This window comes from Triturus cristatus, chromosome 9 (assembly GCF_964204655.1).
Source record: "Triturus cristatus chromosome 9, aTriCri1.1, whole genome shotgun sequence".
Classification (NCBI taxonomy): Eukaryota; Metazoa; Chordata; class Amphibia; order Caudata; family Salamandridae; genus Triturus; species Triturus cristatus.
In genome coordinates this window covers 999,612,620-999,627,704 of record NC_140592.1, presented here as the reverse complement: position 1 = coordinate 999,627,704, position 15,085 = coordinate 999,612,620, and the positions used below count along the sequence as shown (strand labels likewise).

Genomic DNA, 15,085 nt, shown 5'->3' with positions numbered 1-15,085 from the left:
CAATGAATGCCATTCTAGAGGCATATTTCTCAAAGTAAAACTTTTTTTTATTGAAAAGCTTTATATTTTGAGGTTTTTATAACCTCTTAACATGCAAAAGTTGTTTATTATTTTTATTTTATTTAGTTAAATGATATTTTTTAACAGTGCATCATCACGCCTCAAGAGTCTTGTGATGATGTCACCTCATGACACAGTTACCAAGAGTGTGTGAGGATAGGCTACTAAGACTCATTAAAAAGCCAGGCTTTAATGTTTTTTCTAAAAGTCAGCAGATGTTTATTTAGCCTGTTTCCACCAGTACAACCAAAGCTCTGCACACCTTTACTTAGAGTAAGGTTTGACTGAGAACAGGCAGAAATAGTCATATTCATACCAAAATGCTGATGCAAAGAACTATGTAATAATTATATATCATTTCTGTAAAAGCCATAAAGAATGAGGCGTGGCCAAAGATCACTTTGTTACTCATGGTTTTCCAACTAATCAAAACTGTGCCTACAAGTCATTGGCTCATGATTTCAGACTTTTGATTGATTGCATTTTTTAAAAATTATGTATAAGCAAAGGAATTACATTTTTCCTGGAAACTAAGTATTTCCAGGAAAACCCCAGAATCTTCCATGAAGACAACAGTGGCATAAATTATTAAGGTTGCCCAGGTGCATCCAGTGCTTTGTGCTTTCAAATGGCTGCGTAATCAATATAATCGATAGCTAGAAATGTAATGATTTCCATGGATGCTTTTTTCACCTTAATGGTAGAGCATCTGTAAAGTGGTTATTTTGTGTTTGCAAAGTTCATCACAATTTTTCACCTAATCTGCCACTTTTTCTTCACAAATTGGGGTCAACAATTTACAGTTTGTGAACTACAAGCAAAGTATACAATGAGAATAATTTACAAAAGCAGTATACAAATGAAAACATTAATTTAGGGTAAGCCAGACTTCGAACGTGTATGGAATCTTGTTCTTATGAATCCTTTCTTCTATACTACATCCTTTAACCCTTTCCTGGCTCAGTCATTAAAGAGAGGATTGCAGCAATACCGAGATATATTGGACTGCTCCAATTGATAAAGAGAGAAACACTCTGACATGCTTCTCTAATTTCCCACTCCTATCTGTGTTTCAATGCAAAGTGTAAAGTCAATGAGCACTTATAAATATTAATCCACCTATAAAACTAACATAAGTCTCAAATAATATCATGCACATCAATAGTCACTCTTGATTGTGATTTACACATCTTCATTCTTTTATGAAAGGTTGCTTTGATATTTTTATTAGTTATTTCACCTTTAGGCCCAGAATTTTAATGTGCTGTGATCTTAAAAGACAGAACTTACTTAAAAGTTCATTGTTAAACATATTTAATTGAGATTTTCAGCAATTTCTATTTAGTCTTATATGAGGCTTGTAAAAAACATCTTGTACTGCCCTGCAGTCCAAAATAGAGATGTGAAATCAGTGGAGTTGTACAGACACATAACTAAGCAAGACTATTGTGTTGAATCTGAATCTAAACATATATTTTAACTCAGAATTAAAAAATATAAATGCCAACTTTGATATCAATTAATACAATGAACACCATTATTGGTGAGCAATTCATTCAGTTTTGGGTGGTTAATTTAGAAAAAACGAGGCTGAATTGAGATATGAATATAGAGTATATAAAGTGACAGTGGTTTTTATCGGTACTTAGAAGAAAGGACATTCAATCACCAATCAGTAGACAAACACATGCACGTACATAAGGCAGTAGTTAGTATTTTAGATAATGCTGTGTACATTATAAATATTTACATTATGGCTCAGCCTTCATTTCATATTGATTCTCTTAGCATTATCTATTTGTTTAAAGTTATATTGGATTTTGATTTAAAAATGTATGTTACTGGTAAGTAGCATATGTTTCTGAGACACTGATTCTGTGAGTATTTTGTTTGTGCATTTGGGTAAGAAGCAGTTGTTTCATGTTTAGAACAAACTGGATAATGATATAGTGGTTTTCTTCAATTTCCCTTGGATCAACTAGAACTGGTGGAGGTGCTGGAAATGAGTAGAATGGCTAATGTCAATGTAATGTAATGTCTGCTTTCAACTGTGCTATCTTTTCTACATAATACAAAGCTAATAGTAAAGAAATCGACTTACCATAATAAGGATTTTGACCACTGAGCGTTCTGGAAACAGTTTTCTTCTACCCAAGATTTTTAAAAACCATCCGTGGATAGGAAAAAGGCACTGTTCTTGTATTAGATGCTTTATGACTTCATTGAAATGTATAAAATGTGTTTAAACTTTTCTTTAAACTTTAAAGGGCACAGTGATAGTGAGCGTATCCAAATGGTAAAACAGAAAATCCCATTCAAATATAACCGACCTGTAGAGGAATGGCTGCAAGAAAAAGGTAAACGCTGTTAAAACTTTCATTTTAAAATTATATGATTAGAAAACCCCATTTGTTAACGCCTGCATTTAAATGTTTCTTAAACAGTAACTGCCTGCTTCCTAAATGTTTTAAGTTCATTTTAATTTCTGTCTGCGTTGAAAAGCCGTATGTTATAAATCATGAAGTAATACATTGCCATTAAAATACCGTTAAAGGGACTAAAATTGATTGCTTGTGTTTAATGAAAAATACAAGCACCAACTGGCTAAACCAAGTAGGTAAAATTCAGTACATTATTACTTCAATTTAAAATATAAATTAAATATTTTTAAAATTCATCATTGCTGTATTAATATATTCAATTTGCTTCTTAATCCATATATTTCTGATAACTGGGAATTTCCAATCCTGTAAAAAGTAAGTTTTGACTACTTAACCACATATATATATAGCCGTCAAATATTAATGCAGAAACTACTTTTTTTTAAAGTTATAGAAAAGAGGTTTCACATTCACATAACCTTTTCTTTAATCTTAAACTAAATTGAGCCTTGAACCTTAATTCTCTTAAGACTTATAAATTAAACATAACAGTCTCTGGCATGATAGGCATTTTAAATTGGCACTTCATGGAAGTGGCAGCCTGAGGAGTGACCTGGGGCCTTTGCTGATTTGTGTGTGTCTATGTTACACCACAAACTAAAGCATGCACAGTGCAGCAGTGTAGCCTGGGAACTCTGGACTTACCTTTCCTCTGGAGAATCTATTCAAAAGATCTGAAAGATCCAGGTAACACTAAAAATGTCAGTATCAAAATATATTAGATTTGGTTGGGCTGGGAAGGCTACAGTCCAATTAATATCTGGGTCTGTACCTTGTTGTAGCTGTCATGTCTTCGCTGGGCTAACACTGGACATAACAACAGACCTGCATGATTGCAATCAAGAGCATATTATTAATCAATAAATTAAGCAATCCATCAATCCTACTGGCTGCCTTTTCTGAGATGCTTGTGTCTAAAAATTTCCATTAATATTAAAACTAAAATAATTTACTTGAGTGATCTTAGTTTTTAAAGTCCCTTTAACATTCAACAAAACAATGGCCAAAACATTTTGTTAATCTGCATGCCTTAACCTGTAATAGTGATGTTTCACCCATGTGCCTGAAATTATTTCTTCCACTGGTTTCTTGTTATTTTTTTTATTTTATCTTGATCCATTTGAATTTGAGCTTGTAAGCATGACAGGCTTTTTCACCCATAATTCATCACGTCTAACAATGTCTGGAACTCTGGTATCTGTTATTCTTTTGGTAAAAGATAATCCCTTGCAGGTCTGAGGGTAAGCACACAACCTGTTGTAAATGCCCAGGATCCACAAATAGGATTCAGGAATGTTGCTATTTTCTTTCAAGGCAGTCCTTCTTTTAAAGATTGTCAGCACTTTAAATCTTTATCATCTTTAATTACACAGCAATGCGTGTGTGTTTAGCGAACATCTTCATGGCTCACCTCTATATGTATTTATATATATATATATATGTATCTCAATTTAGCGGACAGCTTTCCAATTCTCAGGTGCCATCCAATAAGTCTCTTGTCCGATCCATTAATTTCTATTTATTCAGCATTTATCTTTCTCCCCAAGAATCCCCAAAATACACCTTGTCTTCCCATGGTCCTTCCTATCCATGTAGCTCATCATTTCTGAAAACATTTTGGTCTGCCTATGATTTAGCCTATGCTATAAGTCAAATTTGGACAGAAAAGCTTGTAAATGTCTTAGCTTCCCTGTCCTCTTAATATGTAGCACTACCTCAGAGAGTAACTTGTCAGGGTGTGTCTGACAGGTCACCCACTCTACTATAGCACTGCTAGCTTTTCTAGGGCTTAAACGTCTGAAAATCTCCAAACCATTGAAGGGACTATGAGGTTCTTTATAGACCCAAGCATTATGCCTCATTTATGTGTCTATTGTCACTCTATGTAGTCACGCACTCCAGCTCTATGCTCTTTCATCTATTGTGTATTCCAGTTCCCTGCGTCTTGCATTTGGCTCACCATTTATTCATCTATATTCCTTCCTAGAGCGCTGCTCTGGGATTGATCTGTGATAGTAGAGTACGGGGGAGAAGCCACACCCACTCCCCCACCCACTTTTTCATTGGCTTGTGTCTTTGTCCTTTCTGAATGCTGCCTTCCAATTGGTTTATAGGCTGTTAGTCCCTCCTTATGAAGGCCATGTCATCATTTATATCCTTCCATGGCTACTGGCCCCTTTACTTCTAGTGTTGCATGAGCAATTTTTTCTTCCCATGCCCCCCCTACCGCTGTCCATGCCTTCTCTCCCCCCGTTGTTCGTGCCTTCTCGCCCCCCATTGTCCCCGCCCGCCCGCACTCTCGTTTGCAATGCAATAGGTCTCGTGTAAATGTGAGTCCTATTACATTGCAAATGCTTGTTTACTTTTTTCTATTGGCATGATTAGGACTTCTGTGCTAGCACCTGCCACTATAATTACTCAGGGAAATACTGTCACTGCACAGAAATTCCTTGATTTTTAAAGTGAGCAGTTATGCATGGTCTCAGGAATAAATGTGCAGGAATGCTCTTTGCAACTGGTAAAACCGCAGACTATTCCACTTTCTGCACTGTTTTTGCTGTGCAAAGTCATCCAAATAATACCTGGAAAAGAAATTTGCATGGCCAAAAACCCGGGATTGAGCACAATTATTGGTCAGCGTAATATTGGTCAGCGTAATGTAACGAGTAGCTCCAGGGGAGGATTAGGGCATGCCACCCCCTAAAAATTGGATTGTGGTGTGTATAGGTGGGTCCAGGGCCTCTAGTTGGGCTAAAAGTGTCTGTTGTTAGGTTTCCACTCGGATTATCAGCCTTCATAGCACAGACACACATCTCTATGAAACATTGCAGAGCTTTTATACGCCCATTCCTCCTCCTATTTTTCACGCAAAAACAGGCCAAGCATAAACATAGGACTGGATGGCTCTTATGTGGTGCAGAGAAGCCTTTTAAATGTAATACCTTTTTCATCCATTTCAATGGCAGTGATGGTTGGGAAATCTCTGTTCCACACCCCCCCGAATCTAAATGACTGAGCTATGCCCCAGGGCACGAGGCAGCATGACTTCTATTTCCATACACTTGACAAACACTCCTTTCTACTTCTATCCTTTTAATTCCTTCTAAATATTATATAATCTTCATTTCATCATGCTCCCTCTCTTAGTCCGTCCTTCATCCACTCAGGTCTCTACACCTTCCCTATCTCTCTGTTGATTCCCTGTGACTGCACTGATATAACTTTATCCATCCATCATCAATTATTCTTGTGAGCCTGTTCTTTAGCCCCCTCTAAGGAGGTGCTCTCCCTTTATTCTGTCATTTAAACTATCATTGGTTCACTGCCTTTATCAGTAAATGATTTCCCACTATGTACAGTATTATCTGCTCCATTGTCAGCACTGCACATGGTGGCTGATGACTTTTGAACCCGTGTAAAATTAGCATGCTATCCATATTAGAATACAATCTCATGCTGAAACAAGTTACTGGCATCGATCTGCATCTACTGCACTGCAGAACAGAACTGATGCCACCATTGCAGACAAAGAGCTAGACCGTGGCTCGGTGCCATTATTAGCACTGCGCAGATGATAGATTTCCACAGGGCATGAATTTACCCAACAAGGGAAATAAGATTCAATAGCTGAAAAGCAGTACAAAGCAATAAAGTACCCAATAATATTTTTCCACCAGTATTGCAACCTTAGTAAGCTGGTTATGAGAGGCAGTAATACAGGAGATTTCAGAAGCGTACAAGCACCGGGCATCATAACATCAGTGAAGGTTTAGGACAACAACTGAAAATTGAAAAATATATGATAATAAAGAACTTACTGCAGCAGGGAGGATTACAGTAGCTCACCTCACATGCCGTTCACAAGTCTAGAGACTTTTAGGAGCCACTCATACTTTGGAACTTCATGGGAAGGTGAATTAGGTTGCCGCTTTACTGCAAACATATGCCTTAGTTTGCCATCTCAGTAGTCGAAGGATTTGCTATCTACTCTTGGACCAGTCATTGGTAGATCACACCATCAATAACAGAATCATGCTTATTTACTAACTAGAATCAATGAGCATAGGGTTATTAATGGCTGGATCTAAAATGGTTTCAGGCCTTTTAGGTCAAACTCATGTTTCAAGTCAGTAATTAATATGCTACATAACTCTTCCTAAGATGTTCGCAGTCCCTCAGGGAACACCCAGGCCGGTCGGTGTCGGAAATGACAACCCCCTGCACAAACCTTAACTCGTGCAAGGGTTGAAATTACCATTTGTGTGCTATTTGTCATAGTCGGTAATCACCATTTCTGATATAGTTGAACACTGTTAAATTTTGCCATGTCAAACTTGAAGTAGGTGCTATTTATCACACCTGTTAAATCCCAAAAGCCATGGAATCGAAATTTATTGTCTGCCGTAAATACCAACTAATTCTCTGGGGCATTCGCATTAATTCCCCTGGCATTTAATGGCAAGTTTTAGAACATACATTTGCTGGCTGTGTAGATCCACAGCTATACTATGCAACTTATCACCAAACTTCACCAGGTCCATGGATGGGTGACCTTAGTGTGCCGATCTGATTTTGAATGCAGCAACATTTGCTGTGTGGTAAAGATGCAAAACAGAAATGATTCTTGTGGCTGTCAGAACTAGCTCTAAAAACGATTTCACTCGATTTGTTGACTAGATTATGCCTAGAATTGATTCACCATTTAGTGGTCTTTCAAAAAACAGATCTGTGGCCCCGGAACTCACAGAGATGCCCATGTGATGGAAAGATTTTCTATTCTACTGCCCCTTTTCCTGTCACAAGGTGTTATTTTCAAGTCAGGAGGTCCTCGATTTTTTTTATATCTCTGAGTAATGTGCATATGTGTTGCACAATCCTTGTTTATATCAAAATGGCTCTTCGCAGGCAAAAAAAGCGATCCCATTTGGACGGTTTACGCTATGAAGAAAACTGAAAAGGCTGTAGGGTTTTGCCAATTCTCAGGAAGGGGCATGTCCGATTTTTACATTATTATTGCTATTTTTAAATAGAGCTAAAATGATTTTGTCAGTTTTTAATAGGAAAATCTGTAACTGTATATAAATAACACCTTTGGAATTATTTTTTAAAATTAGAAAATGCAATTTGTACTATTTGTTGACCAGTCCTTGATTACTGACTGTAACATTTTAAATTCTTAATATATTTCATATGGTTTCTTTTATATCTGTGGATGAAATATGCCTCTTTTACGTATACAATCTTTGTCTCTTTTATGGATTTGAATATAAATCATAATAAAGATTTTTGACTTGGCTTGACTATATCCTTCGATCATGATTAAAACTAACCATGATTAACTAAGACCTTTTTCTGGGATCTCCCTCTGCCTATGAGTCTGCCTGCAGAAAGTATTTTATACTAGAAAATCATTACATTCATACAAAAACTCATGTGACGTGAGTGCTCTCTTGCCTCGATCTGGTTTGGCTTCGAATAAGGACGGACTTTAATTTAAATTAAGGTTATCTGAAGAAGGATTTTCGTACCTAAATGTGATGTTTATATGTTTAAAGCCACCCCCAGAGATCCATAGACTAAAGACCTCCTCAAGTTGTATTTCAAGGTCTCCATTTAGGAGAGCCAAAAACCTTGTCTTTAGTCAGCGTACAATAATATCTTCCACAGGGAGACTAGGAGTTCCTGATCTGCACATTGGCATCCTGTAGAGTTCACTAATTTCAAACCCAAACACACAATAAGAGTGTCTCTTGGTAGAGGCACTTAAGTATTCATATTCTGACCTCAGACTCCCTTTCCATCTTTCAATTCTGACCTGAAAGCTCCATCGAGTTGACTGAGTGGAAGAGGTAATAATATAGCCTGTGTCATAAAGAAGGAAAGTTTTCTCTTAAAAGTGAGAAACTTAAAATTGTCCCGTGTCCTCAAAACCCTACCATTTCCAAGTGGTATGACTCAAGATAATCCTCTATATTTCACGCACTTATATCTTCGCACTAATATACCTGAAGCATAGCAATAAAAAGTGTCTGGAGAATAGTTTGCTGGTGTGTAATGATGAATGGCAGATCCACCTCAAAATGTGATGCATATCAAGAGATCCTTATGCCCAACAGATGTGATATTAGCGGAAGGATGTAGAACTATATTATGCGTATGTTGAAAATCTTAGTGCCAGTGACTCGCTTAACAAGTCCACATGATACAAGCATTTGCTATATTTTACGTTCCAGTGAATATTGATTTGAGACAAGGATAAGGTAATAGTGCAAAAAATTGTTCTCAGGTTTCTAGACCATGTTTTCTGAGTATAGCATCGAACAGATGAGATAGACGATCACGCAAGCAATCAAAAATGAGTTGCATCCTAAAAACAATCGTATGGCAACAGCATACTCATACACCTGCCCTTTTTTAAATTTAACAGTGTGCCTAGTGAAAACTCTCGAAAATAGTGCATTGTGATTTTAAGTGATAGGTGCAAAGGAAACTGTTGCTCCAGTTTCTCCATTTTACTAGAAGCAACAGTAGCATCTGTGATGATAAATTAGCACCATTTCCTTATAATAGGACAGGGAAGCAATCAACGTATTCCGTCTCTAGTGCTGAACCAAGCTTGGTCACCGAGAAGTATCTCAATACACTAGATCTTAGAGGTCAGATAGGCAGAGGCACCCCACCTTAGCAAACAAACTGAACTAATGAGTGCTCTTCAACAAACCATTCGCATGTAACCTTTGGACATTCCTCTCACTGTCCATCTGTCAAACCTACGACTGCTACTGCTGTAATATTGTCATGTCAATTTGTGGGGAAAAACCATTTTCTGTTTTTTGTGTGGAAATTGTCAAAAACGTATTGGGTCCAAACTCTATTTATTCTTGAATTGTTTTCATGCATGTTTCTTCAATGTCAAAATGGTTATTATTAGTAGTATTTTTATTATTACTATTGTTTGGTCTGTGTGTTTGAAGAGAGTCATATCGCTATTATCACATTCACAAGATCAAATTCAGTCCTGACATAGTGATGAAAGTGGTAGTCTTCCAGTGACATATGTAAGCACCTGTGTGGCAAGAGTTTGTATTTTCAGACAGCTCTATGTGGCCCAGGTTTCATATCATACTTGATACAGCAGATAAGGACCTCATTGTAAGCATCATGGGCCAGATGTATGAATCACTGGCTAAAAACAATGGTCGCAATTTGAGACTAGTACCGTGTTACCAGTAAAGAATTTTGCATACCAATCTATGTATTAATAGGTTGGTTCATAAAATGTTGGATAGGATTTCATCATACTCTGACCCCCCCCCTCATGAATAGTAATGGGATAGGTCACAAATTGTAACTCGACCCAATTAGTGGCCTGCTAGGTAGAGCAGACGGCCATGTCTCTAATAGTCTAATAGACCAAGGGGCATATTATCAAGAACGGCGTTAAAAAGTATCACTGTTTTAGTGGCAGAATGCCGCTAAAGCGGCGATAATGGGCTTGATAATATGCCCTGGAGAATTCCAATAGAAGCCCATGTTCACACCAGAACCTGGGCTTCTATTGGAATTCTCTAGGGCATATTAACAAGCCCATTATCGCCGCTTTAGCAGCAGTTTCCTGCCGCTAAACCGGCGATTATATTAATGCCGTCCTTGATAATATGCCCCCAATTTCCTAAAAGAAAACAGGGCTACTTTAAAAAAAAAGTTTTCTTTTTTTTAACTGTTTGAGAGTTTCCAGAAGTCCCAGAGAACCATTCCCTTCAAACAATAAACTTGTGTTGTTTTTTTAAATGCACAAAGGGTTACCACCACAACTCAGGAGGTAGTGACCTTTCAATGTTTTGAATTACGGTCACAAAACATTGATACATCTCATACCAGTTTGATTTTTGGAAGGACTGCATACAACATGAATCTTCCACATAAAAAATCAGTATGGAATTGCTTCCTATTTTAGGTGTAACTAAAAGTTTACAGACTCCTAAAAAAGGATTCATACATAGAAAAGGTCTATTTTGTGTTGGCAAATTCCGAATTGAAGTGTTTGCAACCATAAAATAGGTTTATACATCTGGTCCCCTTGTTTTTAGGTTTTCATGGAGTCAAGTAATTTTTCAAAATGACTATTGTGAGTTTAGGTAATGGCACTAATACTCATGATACTCACATTTAGTTTACTTTTCGTGTGCCTCTCAATCCAGTACAAGTTGATATAGCTAGAACGTGTCACTGTCACTAAGGATGTAGCCGAGGACTTGGCATATTCTGAAAAAAAATTTGCTGATCATCAAAAGATTAGGCATCATCTTTTGGGTGACTGATTAGTTTTTCTCCATTGAAAATTGGCAAATGATATCATCAAAATACCACTCAGTTCTTTTTTGAAGTGTCACTGGCTACATCCGTACAATTGTGGCATTGTAAAATATGTAAGATTTGCTTTTTTATTGTAGTGTTTTTTACAAAACTGTGGAGTGTTGTATTATATGTCAATCTTATTGTGACAACTGGCTTTTCCCCACACAAGGATGACAACATTACAGCAATGAATAGAAATCATGAATAACTACCCCAAACGCATGTCAATGAATCATAATCTATCCTAAAGTCATGATTTCTGTAAGTTCCCCGAATCTGCGATGACAAACATGTTGGCATCCTTACCATATGTCTAGCCTTTCTGAGTCCGTGTTGTTTGCTAAGTGCGGCAGTGTTCATTGATTTCTGATATACACACAGACGGGAAGAGGAACTATGGTGGAACGGCATCCGCAGCCTACAACACTGCAAGTAAGCTTTTTTCAATCATTTCTAACCTAGAATATGCTTCCAGGTGTCTGGAGCAGCATAAATGCCTGATTTGTTATATTTAAGCTTCTGGCTATCTTTTTTTCCCAGTTAACCAATCAAAAAAGTGTATAGGAGATTCAGTCACCTACATAAGGAGATACCGGTGAACCGGTGAACTACACAGATTTGGCCAATCAATTGAGCTGCTCCACCTTACAAACCTTAAATCATCCAATCTGGTTAACTCAATCCTGCTGTTACCTTTATAGTTAATAACTATGCTTCGATTGCAAGGTTTGCATACAGTCATTTTCATTGAGTGCTGTAAGTGGCAATAAACCATTTTAGTTTATTTAATAAGCAGGATGTACATCTTTGGTTGTATGTCAGAATACCAAAATAAACCATATTGTTTAACAGACTTATCTTGCACTAGACTCCATTTTCATATATATTGTCCCTTTGGGTGTAGATTTTCTATTATCTACTCCAATAGAGTGATATTTTTGTAAACAATATTTCTGACACAATATTTATAGTAGACAGCATTTTGCTTATGATATTCTGGTACTGTACCCACTTTTGAAAGTAAGTTACCCATCTAAAATTAAATAAATTGTTCCTTAAATCTTAATTGGAAATTTAAATCTGAATCGCTTTGTCAATCCATTTGATGTGCTGCTTCGAAAAGGAATCTCAGAAGAAAGGTTAATCAGCCAAACTTAAATCTTACCTCTTGAGCAGCAAAATGTGTATTACATTTGAAAGGTGTGTTTTAGTTAAAATATGACTTTTCTTGGTGTAATTTACCGTTCTTTCAATAGCTGTAATATAATTTGCTGGATATTAGAAAATGGCTGGGCTCACTGTGCTCATTGGTTGTTGAGTGTTTGGACTGTTGAAATCTTACGCAGCCATAAACACGCCTATGTTTATTGTGTTGATGCCTATTACTTTGTCCTGCACATTGCATTTAAAAAATGGAATCACTACACAATAATACGTGCAGAGTCCTTAGTGTGAGTGGCCTTTCAGCAAAATTGCTTCTATACAAACATAAAGTAAGTTTTTAGATTTAAATTCTAATATTTTTATTATACCTTAACTATAAAGCTATACAGCTGCAAGAGTAAAGCATTATAATCATAGCCTTGTATGACGGCATCAAAATAAAGTGTTTGCAGTCTTCTGGTTAATAATTTGATACCATAGGCTGTTTAGGAAGTGAACACCATGCACTTTACAGAGATGTTAAATTCAGAAAGAAATACAGTGTTAATATACCATTTCCATACAGTAGGCCCACGAGGCTAAACCATGTAGCATTTCATCATTTTCCCCTTAGGTTTATGGTATGCGGATATTAAATCAAAGTAGGATACAGATGTGATTGTGTTACGGTGAGTCAGATAGGTGATTGGATTCCCATTATCCAAGAGGTAGGTCGAGATAGGTGTGTTACAACTTTTATCCAACCGAAGGTCAATGGATATCAATTGACTGCTCCTGCCTACCAAACATGAGGGCATGTGAGCTTATTAACCCATATATTATATATTGAGTTACTGGATATTTATCACCAAATGGCAAGCAGTCTTGGAAGCATCTGTTAACAGCTAGTAAAATAAGTGAGCAGTATTTTTAACTCAACCAATTAACACAGGTAAAATGTAATGCAAACCTGTGTGGTATCTAAAGCATATCAGCAAACTCTCAACCCGGGAAACCAACAAAATCCTCCTAGATGTGAGAAAAAAGACTGGCAGATGCTAAATGCCACTACAGTTCTACTCTACATCTGCATCAAAATCTTTGACAATGTGGACTACCTCAACAGGTACACTGGCCAACCATACTAACCAGGATGCAAGATATCAGCCATATTCTGCAGCTCTGCTTCATGGAACCACAGTTCACTCTCTTAGTTTCCCATCCTCTTTAAATATTTCCTGTACCCCTCTGAGCTCTTATTTCCATTATCTACCTTTTGTTCACAGATTTATTCCATTGATCTTGAAGATTGATTAAGAGATATAGGAGAAGCTATAGAAGTAGTGCATAATTACAAGGACTGTGAAAGCACAAAATGAATCTCCAGGTAGTGTCAATATAAACATGTATTCATTGATGCACAAATAAATGTATACATATTCATCCCTTAATGGACTTCCAGGTATGTGGTACACAATTGTCATTTAAGGCTACCCTGAAACTTGTACATATCAATGGCATATTGGTGGCAGCAAGAACCCACTCATTACCTTTTCAAGTAAGTGAACAAACTCAGTAAATATAACTTCAAAGAGAGAATCAAGTCTTCATTTCTGATAATTCTGACTGGAAAGTAGCAGCATTATTCTTCTGATACATTAATTTAGTTAGTAAGAGTTAATAGAGTTAATGATTGCACACTTTGGAAATCAAACATAGTGTATGCAATGGAGGAAATATATTGATGCTGGGTTTGTCCTGAACTCTGTCAAAAGATGCACTTCTCTGGCAATGATTTTCCTTCTACCCTTCACCCTCCCACTAGGCCGTCAGTTAACCATCTTCAACACCCAGGCTCAGATCTCCATCGGTGGGATGGACCGGGGACGCCTTTTCCAAGGGCAGCTTTCAGGTCTCTACTACAATGGCCTCAAAGTGCTCAGCATGGCAGCTGAGAACAATCCCAACATCAGAATTAATGGCAGCGTGCGGTTGGTGGGGGAGGTGCCATCCCTCATGGGTACAACGCAGACAACATCCATGCCACCAGAAATGTCAACCACCATCATGGAGACCACCACCACAATGGCTACCACCACAGCCAGGAGAAACCGCTCCACGCCAAGTGTGCAGGTAAGAAAATGCAAACCACATGTTGAGATTGTTTTTTTGTTAAGAAACTGATTCGTAGTGGAAAACGGTATTCTTTTGTTGGAATAAAATGAGTGAGAATTTGAAAACACATCCACCCAATGCAATTGAAGTTTTAAAGGTGTAAAAAAAGCTGAATAACATGGTGTTAATTGTTTGAAATTTAACTCAACCTCCACAGTAGAAATTGTATGTGTTACTAAGGGCATATGACACCTGCCTTGGAAAATCCAGTTTATCCCTAATATCCGACTGAATTATTATGAAAATGTTGGCCAGGTCTGCAAGCCTTGCCTGTGTTTTGGTTTACATTATTTCATTTTCATGCTTAAAATCTCTCACCCATTTAGACATTATGCTTAACATGCTAAAATAAACAATTACCCTTCCCTGTCCTTTGCTCTTTACATATTAAATCAAGTTGCTTTTATTAGTGATAGACAAGCATACTAAAAGGCTACCTCATGCAGCAAATAAATAAAAGGATTATGCATTACAAAGAAAAGAACAAATCAGCCAACAAACACATACAAATAAGGAATTAATCAACATTCCTCTCCAACAATAGAAATCGTTTGTATACACCTTGTATAAAGAGAACAATTTTCATACCTTGAAGCAAGTAAAGCAAAAATTAAGGCACCAGCTGTTCCTCTAACAATATGCTAGATAAATATGTCACTCTTCGTGTCCCCTATGTGTGAAAATTCGCACTTGCCATTTCTCAGACTTATCACTGAGATAACTAACTTCAGAGAAGCAATACACATTTAGATTGTGGCTGGGTGATCCAAGAGGGTGCAGTGGAAAGAATATGGCTATGAGTAAAATTAGTTAAAATCCATTCAATTACCAATTCAAACATCCAAACAAGCATTGGCAATGCCAATAGGTTTGCTTCAAAAGGGATGTTTTATGGTAGTGTGAAGCAT

At 37.1% G+C, this 15,085-nt stretch overlaps 1 protein-coding gene across 19 annotated transcripts in view; it reads left to right on the top strand.

Moving 5' to 3' along the window:
- NRXN3 (neurexin 3) overlaps positions 1–15,085 on the top strand; it is a 2,213,138-nt gene that overhangs the window by 2,063,430 nt on the left and 134,623 nt on the right. For 13 of the 19 annotated variants that reach the window (XR_014968864.1, XR_014968862.1, XR_014968863.1 and 10 more), the window contains 3 exons: positions 2,328–2,417; positions 11,241–11,291; positions 13,828–14,135. Coding sequence is in view for 14 of the 19 variants with exons in the window: in XM_085626623.1 (XP_085482749.1) it covers positions 2,328–2,417; positions 11,241–11,291; positions 13,828–14,135 (449 nt within the window). In the remaining 5 variants the exon portion in view is untranslated. The remainder of the gene's footprint in view (positions 1–2,327; positions 2,418–11,240; positions 11,292–13,827; positions 14,136–15,085) is intronic. The other 6 variants (XR_014968865.1, XM_085626627.1, XM_085626626.1 and 3 more) reach the window with 1 other exon arrangement.